The following is an 18,606-nucleotide window of genomic DNA, read 5'->3' on the forward strand; positions in this document are numbered from 1 at the left end:
TACTGTGTAGTTTCACATTCACTATATAACCCTCCCGTCTACTGTGTAGTTTCTCATTCACCATATAACCCTCCCGTCTTCTGTGTAGTTTCACATTCACTATATAACCCTCCCGTCTACTGTGTAGTTTCACATTCACTATACAACCCTCCCGTCTACTGTGTAGTTTCTCATTCACCATATAACCCTCCCGTCTTCTGTGTAGTTTCACATTCACTATATAACCCTCCCGTCTTCTGTGTAGTTTAACATTCACTATATAACCCTCCCGTCTACTGTGTAGTTTCACATTCACTATATAACCCTCCCGTCTACTGTGTAGTTTCTCATTCACTATATAACCCTCCCGTCTACTGTGTAGTTTCACATTCACCATATAACCCTCACGTCTTCTGTGTAGTTTCACATTCACTATATAACCCTCCCGTCTACTGTGTAGTTTAACATTCACCATATAACCCTCACGTCTACTGTGTAGTTTCACATTCACTATATAACCCTCACGTCTACTGTGTAGTTTCACATTCACTATATAACCCTCACGTCTACTGTGTAGTTTCTCATTCACTATACAACCCTCCCGTCTTCTGTGTAGATTTACATTCACTATATAACCATCCCGTCTACTGTGTAGTTTAACATTCACTATATAACCCTCCCGTCTACTGTGTAGTTTCACATTCACTATATAACCCTCACGTCTACTGTGTAGATTTACATTCACTATATAACCATCCCGTCTACTGTGTAGTTTAACATTCACTATATAACCCTCCCGTCTACTGTGTAGTTTAACATTCACCATATAACCCTCCCGTCTACTGTGTAGATTCACATTCACTATACAACCCTCACGTCTACTGTGTAGATTTACATTCACTATATAACCCTCCCGTCTACTGTGTAGTTTAACATTCACTATATAACCCTCACGTCTACTGTGTAGTTTCACATTCACTATATAACCCTCACGTCTACTGTGTAGTTTCTCATTCACTATACAACCCTCCCGTCTTCTGTGTAGATTTACATTCACTATATAACCATCCCGTCTACTGTGTAGTTTAACATTCACTATATAACCCTCCCGTCTACTGTGTAGTTTCACATTCACTATATAACCCTCACGTCTACTGTGTAGATTTACATTCACTATATAACCATCCCGTCTACTGTGTAGTTTAACATTCACTATATAACCCTCCCGTCTACTGTGTAGTTTAACATTCACCATATAACCCTCACGTCTACTGTGTAGTTTCACATTCACTATATAACCCTCACGTCTACTGTGTAGTTTCACATTCACTATATAACCCTCACGTCTACTGTGTAGTTTCTCATTCACTATACAACCCTCCCGTCTTCTGTGTAGATTTACATTCACTATATAACCATCCCGTCTACTGTGTAGTTTAACATTCACTATATAACCCTCCCGTCTACTGTGTAGTTTCACATTCACTATATAACCCTCACGTCTACTGTGTAGATTTACATTCACTATATAACCATCCCGTCTACTGTGTAGTTTAACATTCACTATATAACCCTCCCGTCTACTGTGTAGTTTAACATTCACCATATAACCCTCCCGTCTTCTGTGTAGTTTCACATTCACTATATAACCCTCCCGTCTACTGTGTAGTTTCACATTCACTATATAACCCTCCCGTCTACTGTGTAGTTTCTCATTCACCATATAACCCTCCCGTCTACTGTGTAGTTTCACATTCACTATATAACCCTCCCGTCTACTGTGTAGTTTCTCATTCACCATATAACCCTCCCGTCTTCTGTGTAGTTTCACATTCACTATATAACCCTCATGTCTACTGTGTAGTTTCACATTCACTATATAACCCTCCCGTCTACTGTGTAGTTTCTCATTCACTATATAACCCTCCCGTCTACTGTGTAGTTTAACATTCACCATATAACCCTCCCGTCTTCTGTGTAGTTTCACATTCACTATATAACCCTCCCGTCTACTGTGTAGTTTCACATTCACTATATAACCCTCCCGTCTACTGTGTAGTTTCACATTCACTATATAACCCTCACGTCTACTGTGTAGTTTCACATTCACTATATAACCCTCCCGTCTACTGTGTAGTTTCACATTCACCATATAACCCTCCCGTCTACTGTGTAGTTTCACATTCACTATATAACCCTCCCGTGTACTGTGTAGTTTCACATTCACTATATAACCCTCCCGTCTACTGTGTAGTTTAACATTCACCATATAACCATCCCGTCTACTGTGTAGTTTAACATTCACCATCCCAGCTAGCACACCTACATCGGGCCGACGTTGGCTTTACATCGGCAACCGCCGGCAATATCGGCATCGGCAAACTGCAGCGGTCCGCTGTCGGGCCAATGCTGGTGACTGGCACTGACATTGAACCTGATATATGATTTGATTTTGTTATGATAACATAAAAGAAATAACACATTTGTCGATTACAATGTGACAAACCTTAATTCAAATATAATTACGAACAATACAATAATTCTAATCGAACTCAAAATATTAACTTTATTTTTATTTTTTAAATGAAATAGATCAAGCACATTCACTGACCATTTTTGGCTGCACATATACAACAGAAAGAGAATATACAGACGGGATGCGTCACATCTTACAATTCATTCAGCAAAATACAAGATGTTGGTAAAAGTTTGGAATATCGCGATCGGTTATGTTACGTTGGTCCAACGTTTTCACAACATGCTTCAAGGGAAGCTACTCTTGTAATTGAGGGCGCTGTTACTCACGCGCGTCTTTTCAAGCAGACGACGAAAGGATGATGCGTGGAGGGCTGAGGGAAAACCTATTTTGCGGTAAGTGTTTACTTCATTTCTGTATTTACGAGGGGTTAATTTCATTTTCAAACCTTACAATTTAAACGAGAAAAAGTGTTCATTCAAAAGTGTCAACGTGAGTAGAGAAATCTAGGCCTATGTGTTTTGGAAGTTCGAGAAACACACTCCTGTAAATATTCTACGTCAGTGACAAAATCCGAGGAATATGTCGTGACACTGCATCCTCACTAGATTCTCTATTTATATTTTTTAAACACCATATACATTCTAGCTAAACGCGGGGACAAGGGCAAATACAAAACATGACAAGAGATGTTTTATTTCCATGTAGATTCAGCGATGTTCAACCAACGAGGCGCAATCTCGGAGTGAGAGTATTACAGCGGCAAGCAAATGAATAGCCAAACAATTACTTACATTAGTATTTTTGAATGAACATTGCTTTATTTGTCATTGTCACAGGCGTATTTGTTAAGTGTGGGGGTGGATGAGGTTAGGAAATTGATTACAAACTCGAATTTACAAATCAATGTTGTGATTGCCTTCAGCGCAAAAAGCAGTGAACATGAAATTCATAAGGAGGCTTTCGGAAACTTTCAGCATTGCGTGTGCATGTCATGCGATCCAGCTAATGTTCCTACTGATCGATGAACGGAGCTACACTGCCGAGTTCGGTTTTCGATCACACAAAAGTTGAAATAAATAAAAAGTAAAATTGATGTTTTTAAAAGTCATAATTACTTGCGAATTTTGAACATTTTCTGGATAATGGGCGAAATGAAAGGACAGCTCTTTTTGTAAACGATCAATGCATATTAGTAATACAGGTGTGGGCAATTTTATCAAGATCTACTTGGATACCTCACATAGACCTAGACCTATATATCGATCAGAAATCTTATACCGATGTATGGTATCTGTATCGATCGATTAAGGTTTTGAGATATGGCTAATTCAGAATGGATTTTATTTTTTTATTTATTAATCTTTTTTTGGTGGGGTGGGGTGGGGGTGAGGTGGTAGTCTTATCTACTTAAGTAATTTATGATGTACATTTGTGATGAAATACTGAATTATAAATTTAAAAAATGTACTATTTCAAAGGTATGATGCTAAATATATATTACAAGACAATTTAGAATGTCATTTATTTAATCAAAATTCAAATTAATTGTAAAACTTTGATGAGGAAGAATAGATACTTCAATAGAGATTTTTCAGGACATTATCCATTGTAGAAAAACACCCAGAGCCTTGTTTCAAATTTGATTTATTCTAACTAAAGATATATTATTTCAGTTTATCATTATCCCTTTTCCTATGTTTACAAGCAATGAAATTGTGCATAAAATTACTTGTCCCCAATACTTTCCTGCTATTTTTGGCATACAAGTGTTTGTAATATATATGTACATACCTTTGTATCTGATCTTTTAATGATAAACGTTTATTTGCAGTTTTGGTTTACCATGATGTAATCTACATATTTTGGTATATAATAAATGAAATCTGTTTTGTGGTAACCAGACTTCACAGGATCGGTTCAATATTATGTCAATATGGGGATTTTCTCATTGCTTTTCAATGGATGCGGCTATAGCTATTAAAGTGAAACTACTCTCCCTGGGAAATTATTTCTGCTACATGGCTCCAGATAAGGACTGTATGTACAAGTGCAAATATACGAGATAAGATGTATGAATTAAGGAAAGGACCTGATATCTGTGTATGGCCAAAGCTTTATTTAAATGTTACTTTTATGTTTTGAGCAACAGTCCCCTCAACCTCTCGACATCATCACCATAATAGCTTAGTGCTCACTGCTGCTACACAAACTTGATATACAATATTCTTATATTTCTATTTAAGAAAACCAGATGTTCAGCCATTGCCTATTGGCAAACATGGATGAGCTGAATGAACTCTTAGCAGCTTTTCCAAAATCGAGCAACTGAGAGAGCACTGGTGAGTGGATTAAATTTCTTTAGATGTATCAAGTATGGGAAATTTACTCCAATTTTGATTCATATAGAAGATCCGGGGTAGAAGATATCTTCAGCAACCCATGCTTGCCGTAAAAGGCAACTATGCTTGTCGTATGGGATGAGGCGACTATTGGGATCGGGAGGTGAGGCTCTCTGACTTGGTTGATGCATGTCATCGATCCCAATTGCATGGGTTGATGCTCATGATGATAATCAGTGGATTGTCTGGTCCAGACTCAATTATTTACAGACCGCCGTCATATAGCTGGAATATTGCTGAGTGATACGTTAAACAACAAACCAAACCAACTGATACATGTTTCTGCTTGAAATATTTATAAGCATATATTTAATATCATGTTTGCCCTATTAAGGGCCCCTGACACTTACTATGGTAATCTTCCAAATGAAATACTTTTGATGGACATACAAGAGAGATTGCACACCTAAAACTGTTCTCCAGCAAGATTGGAGGAGGGGGGTTATCATGTGGTTATTGGGGATGTTTATTGGGCTAAATTAATAGGGTGATATGTCAGTTATAAAATCTTTTTTAATTGACATGAGAAACAGATTAGGGATCTACCATGCAATATTGGGAGGGGTTATGTTATTTGCTTATATAATTACACATAATTCAATTTACTTATTTACACATATTATAAACTCATCAATTTACTTACTGGGATTCCGATAATTCTTGGGTGGGGCCTTCTGCTTTTAGCCCCTAAATTTGGAAAAAGGCTCACATTTTCAAATACAATGGGACATTTGTATTGGCAAGTGCAGGTGTACCTAGGGAATATATGAAATTGTCACATAAAGGGCCCATGGCAGAAATTTCCTTGAGTGAACCCTGTATTTATTAACAGATGTCAATACTTAAAATAATGTATAGACACATATGTAAGGTGGTGCATGTGAACAGGGTATTACTTATTCTATTATTCCATTATGTTATCAATAGCTTGTTTTGACACACTTGTGAAGTCCATTACTCGTAATTGTGAGAGTGCATGCAATGACTTATAATATGCATTTTTTGCTATCATTTGTAAACAGAAGCTGAGGAGGAAGCCTGCAGCTGGGCTCTTACAAGCCACTGACAAGTACATGGTGACCTGTGTAAAAGAATGGCTTCGAGTTCCAGGAGCAAGGCTTCGAAATGGCATAAGGAAAACGCGTACTGAAAAACAGAGGTGTAGATTGAGAATCTGCAAACAATAGTGCTGAATTGCAACGGAACAAAGAAATCCAAAAAGCTGGTGTTGACAACATATTTTTCACAGGGTTATGACCCTTGTTTTTGAACTTGGAACATATACTGCCAGCTTCTCTTGGACACTACTGAAGTTAATAAATGAAACTTTCCGTGCTTATCTAAGGTATAAACTCCAGAAGATGGTTATAAGAACTTATTTTGTATGGAGTTATGGCCTTTGCTTCATGCTTTTTTAACTTGATGAAATAGGGGGGGAAAGTTTGTCTCGCAAACGAATTTGAAGCCACATAAATGAAATTTTGCAGGCCAATATGAGGGGTATATGTTTAGACTGTGTTTTAAAACTGGTTTTGAGAATATATGTTTCACATCTGCCTTGTTGCAGGTAGTAACACTGTTTTCTTGTAAAAATAATTAATTAATAATAAAGTTTATTATTCTATTTTGCTCTTTGTGTTTATTTATAAGTATTAACTACACATGTATTAGCTAGGGTACATAAAAAATAGTACTGTAACTAGTGTAATCATTTCGATTGTTTTGTATAGCTAGAAGTATTTATATTACTTACATTTGGTTTTCAAAGTATTAACTATGATAAAAAAATATTATCTTTTTAAAAATTCAGTATTTTTAGTTTTACCATTTATCTTTGTAACTTTAACATCACAGCTAGTTGCAGCTTTTAGAAATGTTTAGTTTTATGTACCCTAACACTACAATTGGAAAAGTTCTATTGTGGCATCATTTACATGAAATGAGATGTTGTCAGTTATGACTTCTGATGACATCGGCCTATTTAAGACAATGGCAGATGCTGCGCTGATAATTGTTGTCGACATTGGGCCGATGTCAATCCGATGCTGATTCCATAACAGTTGCCTATTTCTGGCCGAAGGCTGGCCAGATAACTATTTACGACGTTGTGCCGATGTCGATCCGATGAGCAAAACTTCATCGGCCCGACAATGTTTGCCGTCGCTGAGCCAATGCTGGGCCGGTGCATTGCCGATGCAGGGCCAATGATGTTTGCCGGCGTTGGGCCGATGTCGATCCGATGAGCAAAACTTCATCGGCCCGACGATGTTTGCCGACACTGGGCCGATGCTGGGCCGGTGCAGTGCCGATGCAGGGCCGATGACGTTTGCCGACGTTGGGCCGATGTCGATCCGATGAGCAAAACTTCATCGGCCCGATGCAGTTTGCCGACGTTGGGCCGATGGTGTAGCCGACGTTGGGCCGATGCAGGGCCGATGGTGGCATGCTACCTGGGATATAACCATCCCGTCTACTGTGTAGTTTCTCATTCACTATATAACCCTCCCGTGTACTGTGTAGTTTCACATTCACTATATAACCCTCACGTCTACTGTGTAGTTTCTCATTCACTATATAACCCTCACGTCTACTGTGTAGTTTCACATTTACTATATAACCCTCACGTCTACTGTGTAGTTTCACATTCACTATATAACCATCCCGTGTACTGTGTAGTTTCACATTCACTATATAACCCTCCCGTCTACTGTGTAGTTTCACATTTACTATATAACCCTCCCGTGTACTGTGTAGTTTCACATTCACTATATAACCCTCCCGTGTACTGTGTAGTTTCACATTCACTATATAACCCTCACGTCTACTGTGTAGTTTCTCATTCACTATATAACCCTCCCGTGTACTGTGTAGTTTCACATTCACTATATAACCCTCCCGTCTTCTGTGTAGTTTCTCATTCACTATATAACCCTCCCGTCTACTGTGTAGTTTCACATTCACTATATAACCCTCTCGTCTACTGTGTAGTTTCACATTCACTATATAACCCTCCCGTCTACTGTGTAGTTTCACATTCACTATATAACCCTCCCGTCTACTGTGTAGTTTCACATTTACTATATAACCCTCCCGTCTACTGTGTAGTTTCACATTCACTATATAACCCTCCCGTCTACTGTGTAGTTTCACATTCACTATATAACCCTCCCGTCTACTGTGTAGTTTCACATTCACTATATAACCCTCCCGTCTTCTGTGTAGTTTCACATTCACTATATAACCCTCCCGTCTACTGTGTAGTTTCACATTCACTATATAACCCTCCCGTCTACTGTGTAGTTTCACATTCACTATATAACCCTCCCGTCTACTGTGTAGTTTCACATTCACTATATAACCCTCCCGTCTACTGTGTAGTTTCACATTCACTATATAACCCTCCCGTCTTCTGTGTAGTTTCACATTCACTATATAACCCTCCCGTCTACTGTGTAGTTTCACATTCACTATATAACCCTCCCGTCTTCTGTGTAGTTTCACATTCACTATATAACCCTCCCGTCTTCTGTGTAGTTTCACATTCACTATATAACCATCCCGTCTACTGTGTAGTTTCACATTCACTATATAACCCTCCCGTCTACTGTGTAGTTTCACATTCACTATATAACCCTCCCGTCTACTGTGTAGTTTCACATTCACTATATAACCCTCGCGTCTACTGTGTAGTTTCTCATTCACCATATAACCCTCCCGTCTTCTGTGTAGTTTCACATTCACCATATAACCCTCCCGTCTACTGTGTAGTTTCACATTCACTATATAACCCTCCCGTCTTCTGTGTAGTTTAACATTCACTATATAACCCTCCCGTCTACTGTGTAGTTTCACATTCACCATATAACCATCCCGTCTTCTGTGTAGTTTAACATTCACTATATAACCCTCCCGTCTACTGTGTAGTTTCACATTCACCATATAACCATCCCGTGTACTGTGTAGTTTCACATTCACTATATAACCCTCCCGTCTACTGTGTAGTTTAACATTCACTATATAACCCTCCCGTCTACTGTGTAGTTTAACATTCACCATATAACCCTCCCGTCTTCTGTGTAGTTTCACATTCACTATATAACCCTCCCGTCTACTGTGTAGTTTCACATTCACTATATAACCCTCCCGTCTACTGTGTAGTTTCACATTCACTATATAACCCTCCCGTCTACTGTGTAGTTTCACATTCACTATATAACCCTCCCGTCTACTGTGTAGTTTCACATTCACCATATAACCCTCCCGTCTACTGTGTAGTTTCACATTCACTATATAACCCTCCCGTCTACTGTGTAGTTTCACATTCACTATATAACCCTCCCGTCTACTGTGTAGTTTCACATTCACTATATAACCCTCCCGTCTACTGTGTAGTTTCTCATTCACTATATAACCCTCACGTCTACTGTGTAGTTTCACATTCACTATATAACCCTCCCGTCTTCTGTGTAGTTTAACATTCACTATATAACCCTCACGTCTACTGTGTAGTTTCACATTCACCATATAACCCTCACGTCTACTGTGTAGTTTCTCATTCACTATATAACCCTCCCGTCTACTGTGTAGTTTCACATTCACTATATAACCCTCCCGTCTACTGTGTAGTTTAACATTCACTATATAACCCTCCCGTCTTCTGTGTAGTTTCACATTTACTATATAACCCTCACGTCTACTGTGTAGTTTCACATTCACTATATAACCCTCACGTCTACTGTGTAGTTTCTCATTCACTATACAACCCTCACGTCTACTGTGTAGATTTACATTCACTATATAACCCTCCCGTCTACTGTGTAGTTTCACATTCACTATATAACCCTCCCGTCTACTGTGTAGTTTCACATTCACTATATAACCCTCCCGTCTACTGTGTAGTTTCACATTCACTATATAACCCTCACGTCTACTGTGTAGTTTCTCATTCACTATACAACCCTCACGTCTACTGTGTAGTTTCACATTCACCATATAACCCTCATGTCTACTGTTTAGTTTAACATTCACTATATAACCCTCCCGTCTACTGTGTAGTTTCACATTTACTATATAACCCTCACGTCTACTGTGTAGTTTCACATTCACTATATAACCCTCACGTCTACTGTGTAGTTTCTCATTCACTATACAACCCTCACGTCTACTGTGTAGATTTACATTCACTATATAACCCTCCCGTCTACTGTGTAGTTTCACATTTACTATATAACCCTCCCGTCTACTGTGTAGTTTCACATTTACTATATAACCCTCCCGTCTACTGTGTAGTTTCACATTCACTATATAACCCTCACGTCTACTGTGTAGTTTCTCATTCACTATACAACCCTCACGTCTACTGTGTAGATTTACATTCACTATATAACCCTCCCGTCTACTGTGTAGTTTCACATTCACTATATAACCCTCCCGTCTACTGTGTAGTTTCACATTCACTATATAACCCTCCCGTCTTCTGTGTAGTTTCTCATTCACTATATAACCATCCCGTCTACTGTGTAGTTTCTCATTCACTATATAACCATCCCGTCTACTGTGTAGTTTCACATTCACTATATAACCCTCACGTCTACTGTGTAGTTTCACATTCACTATACAACCATCCCGTCTACTGTGTAGATTTACATTCACTATACAACCCTCCCGTCTACTGTGTAGTTTCTCATTCACTATATAACCCTCACGTCTACTGTGTAGTTTCACATTCACTATATAACCCTCACGTCTACTGTGTAGATTTACATTCACTATATAACCCTCCCGTCTACTGTGTAGTTTCACATTTACTATATAACCCTCCCGTCTACTGTGTAGTTTCACATTTACTATATAACCCTCCCGTCTACTGTGTAGTTTCACATTCACTATATAACCCTCACGTCTACTGTGTAGTTTCTCATTCACTATACAACCCTCACGTCTACTGTGTAGATTTACATTCACTATATAACCCTCCCGTCTACTGTGTAGTTTCACATTCACTATATAACCCTCCCGTCTACTGTGTAGTTTCACATTCACCATATAACCCTCATGTCTACTGTGTAGTTTCACATTCACTATATAACCCTCCCGTCTACTGTGTAGTTTCACATTCACTATATAACCCTCCCGTCTACTGTGTAGTTTCACATTCACCATATAACCCTCACGTCTACTGTGTAGTTTCTCATTCACTATACAACCCTCACGTCTACTGTGTAGATTTACATTCACTATATAACCCTCCCGTCTACTGTGTAGTTTCACATTTACTATATAACCCTCCCGTCTACTGTGTAGTTTCACATTCACTATATAACCCTCCCGTCTACTGTGTAGATTCACATTCACTATATAACCCTCCCGTCTACTGTGTAGTTTCACATTCACTATATAACCCTCACGTCTACTGTGTAGTTTCTCATTTACTATATAACCCTCCCGTGTACTGTGTAGTTTAACATTCACTATATAACCATCCCGTCTACTGTGTAGTTTCACATTCACTATATAACCCTCCCGTCTACTGTGTAGTTTCACATTCACTATATAACCCTCCCGTCTACTGTGTAGATTCACATTCACTATATAACCCTCCCGTCTACTGTGTAGTTTCACATTCACTATATAACCCTCCCGTCTACTGTGTAGTTTCACATTCACTATATAACCCTCCCGTCTACTGTGTAGTTTCACATTCACTATATAACCATCCCGTCTACTGTGTAGTTTCACATTCACTATATAACCCTCCCGTCTACTGTGTAGTTTAACATTCACCATATAACCCTCCCGTCTTCAGTGTAGTTTAACATTCACCATATAACCCTCCCGTCTACTGTGTAGTTTCACATTCACTATATAACCCTCACGTCTACTGTGTAGTTTCACATTCACTATACAACCATCCCGTCTACTGTGTAGTTTCACATTCACTATACAACCCTCCCGTCTACTGAGTAGTTTCTCATTCACTATATAACCCTCACGTCTACTGTGTAGTTTCACATTCACTATATAACCCTCCCGTCTTCTGTGTAGTTTCACATTCATTATATAACCCTCACGTCTACTGTGTAGTTTCACATTCACTATATAACCATCCCGTCTACTGTGTAGTTTCACATTCACCATATAACCATCCCGTCTACTGTGTAGTTTCACATTCATTATATAACCCTCATGTCTACTGTGTAGTTTCACATTCATTATATAACCCTCATGTCTACTGTTTAGTTTAACATTCACTATATAACCCTCATGTCTACTGTTTAGTTTAACATTCACTATATAACCCTCACGTCTACTGCGTAGTTTCACATTCATTATATAACCCTCATGTCTACTGTGTAGTTTCACATTCATTATATAACCCTCATGTCTACTGTGTAGTTTCACATTCATTATATAACCCTCATGTCTACTGTTTAGTTTAACATTCACTATATAACCCTCATGTCTACTGTGTAGTTTCACATTCACCATATAACCCTCATGTCTACTGTTTAGTTTAACATTCACTATATAACCCTCATGTCTACTGTTTAGTTTAACATTCACTATATAACCCTCACGTCTACTGCGTAGTTTCACATTCATTATATAACCCTCACGTTTACTGTGTAGTTTAACATTCACTATATAACCCTCCCGTCTACTGTGCACATTTACATTCACTTTATAACCATCCTGTCTACTGTGTAGTTTAACATTCACTTTGTAACCCTCCCGTCTACTTTGTAGTTTAACATTCACTATATAACCCTCACGTCTACTGTGTAGTTTCACATTCACTATATAACCCTCATGTCTACTGTGTAGTTTCACATTCATTATATAACCCTCATGTCTACTGTTTAGTTTAACATTCACTATATAACCCTCATGTCTACTGTTTAGTTTAACATTCACTATATAACCCTCACGTCTACTGCGTAGTTTCACATTCATTATATAACCCTCACGTTTACTGTGTAGTTTCACATTCACCATATAACCCTCATGTCTACTGTGTAGTTTCACATTCACCATATAACCCTCATGTCTACTGTTTAGTTTAACATTCACTATATAACCCTCATGTCTACTGTTTAGTTTAACATTCACTATATAACCCTCACGTCTACTGCGTAGTTTCACATTCATTATATAACCCTCACGTTTACTGTGTAGTTTAACATTCACTATATAACCCTCCCGTCTACTGTGCACATTTACATTCACTTTATAACCATCCTGTCTACTGTGTAGTTTAACATTCACTTTGTAACCCTCCCGTCTACTTTGTAGTTTAACATTCACTATATAACCCTCACGTCTACTGTGTAGTTTCACATTCACTATATAACCCTCATGTCTACTGTGTAGTTTCACATTCATTATATAACCCTCATGTCTACTGTTTAGTTTAACATTCACTATATAACCCTCATGTCTACTGTTTAGTTTAACATTCACTATATAACCCTCACGTCTACTGCGTAGTTTCACATTCATTATATAACCCTCACGTTTACTGTGTAGTTTCACATTCACCATATAACCCTCATGTCTACTGTGTAGTTTCACATTCACCATATAACCCTCATGTCTACTGTTTAGTTTAACATTCACTATATAACCCTCATGTCTACTGTTTAGTTTAACATTCACTATATAACCCTCACGTCTACTGCGTAGTTTCACATTCATTATATAACCCTCACGTTTACTGTGTAGTTTAACATTCACTATATAACCCTCCCGTCTACTGTGCACATTTACATTCACTTTATAACCATCCTGTCTACTGTGTAGTTTAACATTCACTTTGTAACCCTCCCGTCTACTTTGTAGTTTAACATTCACTACATAACCATCCCGTCTACTGTGTAGTTTAACATTTACTTTATAACTATCCCGACTACTGTGTAGTTTAACAATCACTATATAACTGTCCTGTCTACTGTGCAGTTTAACATTCACTATATAACCATCCAGTCTACTGTGTAGTTTAACATTCACTATATAACCCTCCCGTCCACTGTGTAGTTTCACATTCATTATATAGCCATCCAGTCTACTGTGTAGTTTCGCATTCACTAAATAACCCTCCCGTCTACTGTGTAGTTTAACATTCACTATATAACCATCCCGTCACATGTTAACCATCCGGTCTACCGTTAACCACCCCGTCTACTGTTAACCATCCGGTCTACCGTTAACCATCTGGTCTACCGTTAACCATCCGGTCTACCGTTAACCATCCCGTCTACTGTTAACCATCCGGTCAACTGTTAACCATCCCGTCTATTGTTAACCATCCCATCTACTGTTAACCATCCGGTCTACCGTTAACCATCAAGTCTGCTGTATATTTCCAATCCCCGAACTGTGTAGCTGTCCACACATTGGCGTCATCTCGCAGACTTAGGGCTTATTCTCAAAATCCGAGAATCCTAACTCTAACCCTAACTGTAACCCCAACCCTGAAATAAAGTTGCATGCTGAATGACTTAACTTACATTTAAGGACTTAAGACAATAAAGGTGATGTGTGAAAAGTGTTACCAGTCAGATAGAGATAAAACTCGCTGCTTCCACAGATGTTGCTGACATTAACGCTGTATGTCGTCGTCGTCGTCCTCTTCCACGTATACAGGGCGGATGGGTTGGCGTAGACACTGAAGTCCTGGACGCTACCGATAGTAAATGAACCAGTCGAATTTGGAGCACCTGTACAGGTAACAACAGATCAGACATGAGTACCTGTACAGTTAACAACAGGTGAGACTGGAGTACCTGTACAGTTAACAACAGGTGAGACAGGAGCACCTGTACAGGTAACAACTTGTAAGACAGGAAAACCTTTATAGTTCATCACAGGTTAGACAGCAGTACAGGTACAGGTAACAACAGGTGATACAGTAGCACCTGTACAGGTAACAAATGGCGAGACTGGAGTACCTGTGCAGGCTTTAGGATTGCCTCGATAGTGTACAGGTAACAAAAGGTGAGACAGGAGTACCTATTTAGTTGATAACAGGTGAGATAGGAGCACCTGTACAGGTAACAACACGTGAGATAGGAGCATCTGTACAGGTAACAAAAGGTGAGACTGGAGTACCTGTACAGGTAACAACAGGTAAGACAGGAGTACAGGTACAGGTAACAACTTGTAAGACAGGAAAACCTTTATAGTTCATCACAGGTTAGACAGCAGTACAGGTACAGGTAACAACAGGTGATACAGTAGCACCTGTACAGGTAACAAATGGCGAGACTGGAGTACCTGTGCAGGCTTTAGGATTGCCTCGATAGTGTACAGGTAACAAAAGGTGAGACAGGAGTACCTATTTAGTTGATAACAGGTGAGATAGGAGCACCTGTACAGGTAACAACACGTGAGATAGGAGCATCTGTACAGGTAACAAAAGGTGAGACTGGAGTACCTGTACAGGTAACAACAGGTAAGACAGGAGTACCTGTACAGGTAACAAAAGGTGACACAGGAGTACATGTACAGGTAACAACAGGTGAGACAGGAGTAAATGTACAGGTAGCAACAGGTGAGACAGGAGTAAATGTACAGGTAGCAACAGGTGAGACAGGAGTAAATGAACAAGTAACAACAGGTGGGACAGGAGCACCTGCGCAGGTAACAACATGTGAGGCAGGAATATGTCTATATTTGATAACATGTGAGATGGGAGAACCTGTACAGGTAAGAACAGGTGAGATAGGAGCACCTGCGCAGGAAACAACATGTCAGACAGGAGTACGTCTATAGTTGATAACAGGAAAGACAGGAGTAAATGTACAGGTAATAACAGGTAAGACAGGAGTACCTGTACAGGTAACAACAGGTGAGACAGGAGTACCTGTACAAGTAGTAAGTGAGACAGGAGTATCTGTACAGGTAACAACAGGTGAGACAGGAGTACCTGTACAAGTAGTAAGTGAGACAGGAGTATCTGTACAGGTAACAAAAGGTGAGACTGGAGTACCTGTACAGGTAACAACAGGTAAGACAGGAGTAAATGTACAGGTAATAACAGGTAAGACAGGAGTACCTGTACAGGTAACAACAGGTGAGACAGGAGTACCTGTACAAGTAGTAAGTGAGACAGGAGTATCTGTACAGGTAACAAAAGGTGAGACTGGAGTACCTGTACAGGTAACAACAGGTAAGACAGGAGTACCTGTTCAAGTAACAGGTGAGGCAGCAGCAAATGTACAGGTAACAACAGGTGAGAAAGGAGCACCTGTGCAGGTAACAACAGGTGAGGCAGGAATACGTCTATATTTGATAACAGGTCAGACAAGAGTGCACCTATAGTTGATAACAGGTGAGATGGGAGAACCTGTACAGGTAACAACAGGTGAGATAGGAGCACCTGCGCAGGTAAGAACAGGTAAGACAGGAGTACCTGCACAGGTAACAACAGGTGAGACAGGAGTACATCTACAGTTACCAACAGGTGAGACAGGAGTACCTCTACAGTTACCAACAGGTGAGACAGGAGTACCTGTACAGGTAACAACAGGTGAGATAGGAGTACATCTACAGTTAACTACAGGCGAGACAGGAGTACCTCTACAGTTACCAACAGGTGAGACTGGAGCACCTGTACAGGTAACAACATGTGAGACAGGAGCAGCTGTACAGGTAACAAAAAGGTGAGACAGGAGTAGCTCTACATGTAACAACAGGCGAGGCAGGAGTAATGCACAGGTAACAACATGTGACATAGGAGTACCTCTACAGTTACCAACGGGTGAGACAGGAGTACCTCTACAATTTCATGGAACGGAAAATAAAATCAGCATGCACGTGCAAGTTGAGCACAGACAGAGCACCATACCTCGTTTATAAGATCGCTACATCCGGGTCTTTCACCTACGTCATCGACATGCTACTGCCACGGAGACTGCAGGACATGTGCCCGGTTTGAGGACGGCATCGGACTAAATAATCAGGAATCGTCTACGAGAGGTGGGCATTAGTCCAAGAAGACGGGTATTTGTCCCTGTATTGAGACGTTTTCATGGACGACATCGTATGCGACCCCGAGAAACTGGCGGCGAGTCTTATTCATTGATGACTCGCGATTTCTTCTCCAGCGCCGAGATGGAAGTGAGTGAGTGAGTATGGTTTTACGCCGCTTTTTTGCAATATTCCAGCAATATCACGGCGGAGGACACTAGACATGGGCTTCACACATTTTACCCATGTCGTGAAATCGAACCCGAGTCTTAGGCGTGACGAGCGAACGCTTTAACCAATAGGCTACCCGACCGCCCTCCCCGATGGAAGACAGCGTGACTACCGATGTCGACATGAACGTTCGACATGTCGCAGATGCAGTGGCTGAACTGTGATGATGAACGGGGATCTGACTTAATGGTGGCTCAGGGGAATAGGACAGTAATTTGGAGCATCGACAAAATTCGTATTCTTCCGATTATGAACCGACAAAGGGAGTTGTCTCAACACAGCAACGTTCAACACACACAGTTCGTGTTACTGTTGACTTCCTTCATAGCTGAAACGTCAATGTCTTGCCATGGCCTTCCAGATACCCGGATCTGAACCCGATAGAGCATCTGTAGGATGAACTCGATAGATGCGTATGTCAACGTCAACACACACCACAGACACTTTCGAAACTGGCCAACTCGGTGCAGGAAGAATGGGGGAAAATTCCACCGAACAGAATCCGAAGACTTATTCACTCTGAGCCAAGGAGGTGAAGAGCAGTGACAACAGCACAAAGTCGTCACACAGGTACTGATCAGAACGCCCTAACACAACCACACACAACCACACACAACCACAACCCACACAACCACACAGAACCACATACAACCACACACAACAACAGACAACCACAAACAACCACACACAACCACAACCCACACAAACACACACGCAGGCGCGAACGCACGCACACACACGCGCAATAAGTATTGCCATTATGTCAACAGAACATCAACATGCTAGGTTTCCTAGTTGTGCTAATCAAATTAAATTACATATGCACATTTAATTGAATAAATCTTTTTTTTTCCCAAAGTAAGCATATGTGTTTCTTTGTTTCAAGAGTCTCCATAGTCTCACACTACACACTCTCACGGCATCTATTGAACCGTGTCTTTATTATAATTGTGAAAAATATGGGATTTCCAACAGATCATACCTCGTGATGGCATTGACACTCACACAGCACATCTAGTTGTATACACTGTTGCCTGCTTGTGTTGTTGAGGGAGGCAGTACATACATAGTAATGGTATTGACACTCACACAGCACATCTAGTTGTGTATACTGTTACCTTCTAGTGTTGCTGATGGTGGCAGTACATACATAGTAATGGTATTGACACTCACACAGCACATCTAGTTTTGTAGACTGTTGCCTGCTTGTGTTGCTGAGGGAGGCAGTACACTCGACACGGACAGCCTGACCACACGTGACAGCCAGGTGTCGGGACACTCTCCGACCCGATTCGCTGGAGGTGTCGTTAGTGCCGTCTATGTGGATTGTCAATGTCGGTTCGGCGTTGCTGTCTACGATACAGGTCGCTGTGACGTTGTTGACGTTGCAGGTTTGTTTGGGGGTGACCTCCAGTGTTAGGTTATCCATATCTGTAATAGACAGGGGATATTCTCAACGTTCACTAAATCTAAAAGACGCCGTAATATTATGTGGATTATGATCATTGATTTGTCTGCACCAGTCCGATGCTCGTGGGTTTCACAAAACGT

General features: G+C 40.2%; 1 protein-coding gene and 1 long non-coding RNA gene across 6 annotated transcripts in view; one reads left to right on the forward strand and one right to left on the reverse strand.

The window, feature by feature from the left end:
• The window catches only part of LOC139472737 (peptidyl-prolyl cis-trans isomerase G-like), an 81,544-nt gene that overhangs the window by 57,195 nt on the left and 5,743 nt on the right, over window positions 1–18,606 (reverse strand). For all 5 annotated transcript variants that reach the window (XM_071255197.1, XM_071255196.1, XM_071255195.1 and 2 more), the window contains exons 3-4: window positions 18,229–18,486; window positions 14,409–14,573 (exon numbers count right to left, since the gene is read on the reverse strand). In XM_071255197.1, coding sequence (XP_071111298.1) covers window positions 14,409–14,573; window positions 18,229–18,486 — 423 coding nt within the window. The remainder of the gene's footprint in view (window positions 1–14,408; window positions 14,574–18,228; window positions 18,487–18,606) is intronic.
• On the forward strand, window positions 2,797–6,006 carry LOC139472712 (uncharacterized). The gene is made up of 3 exons (XR_011653895.1): window positions 2,797–2,850; window positions 4,702–4,797; window positions 5,880–6,006. It is a non-coding gene; the product is annotated as an uncharacterized lncRNA (long non-coding RNA).

Source organism: Haliotis cracherodii, unplaced genomic scaffold, assembly GCF_022045235.1.
Source record: "Haliotis cracherodii isolate W230 unplaced genomic scaffold, xgHalCrac1.p SCAF_25, whole genome shotgun sequence".
NCBI lineage: Eukaryota > Metazoa > Mollusca > Gastropoda > Lepetellida > Haliotidae > Haliotis > Haliotis cracherodii.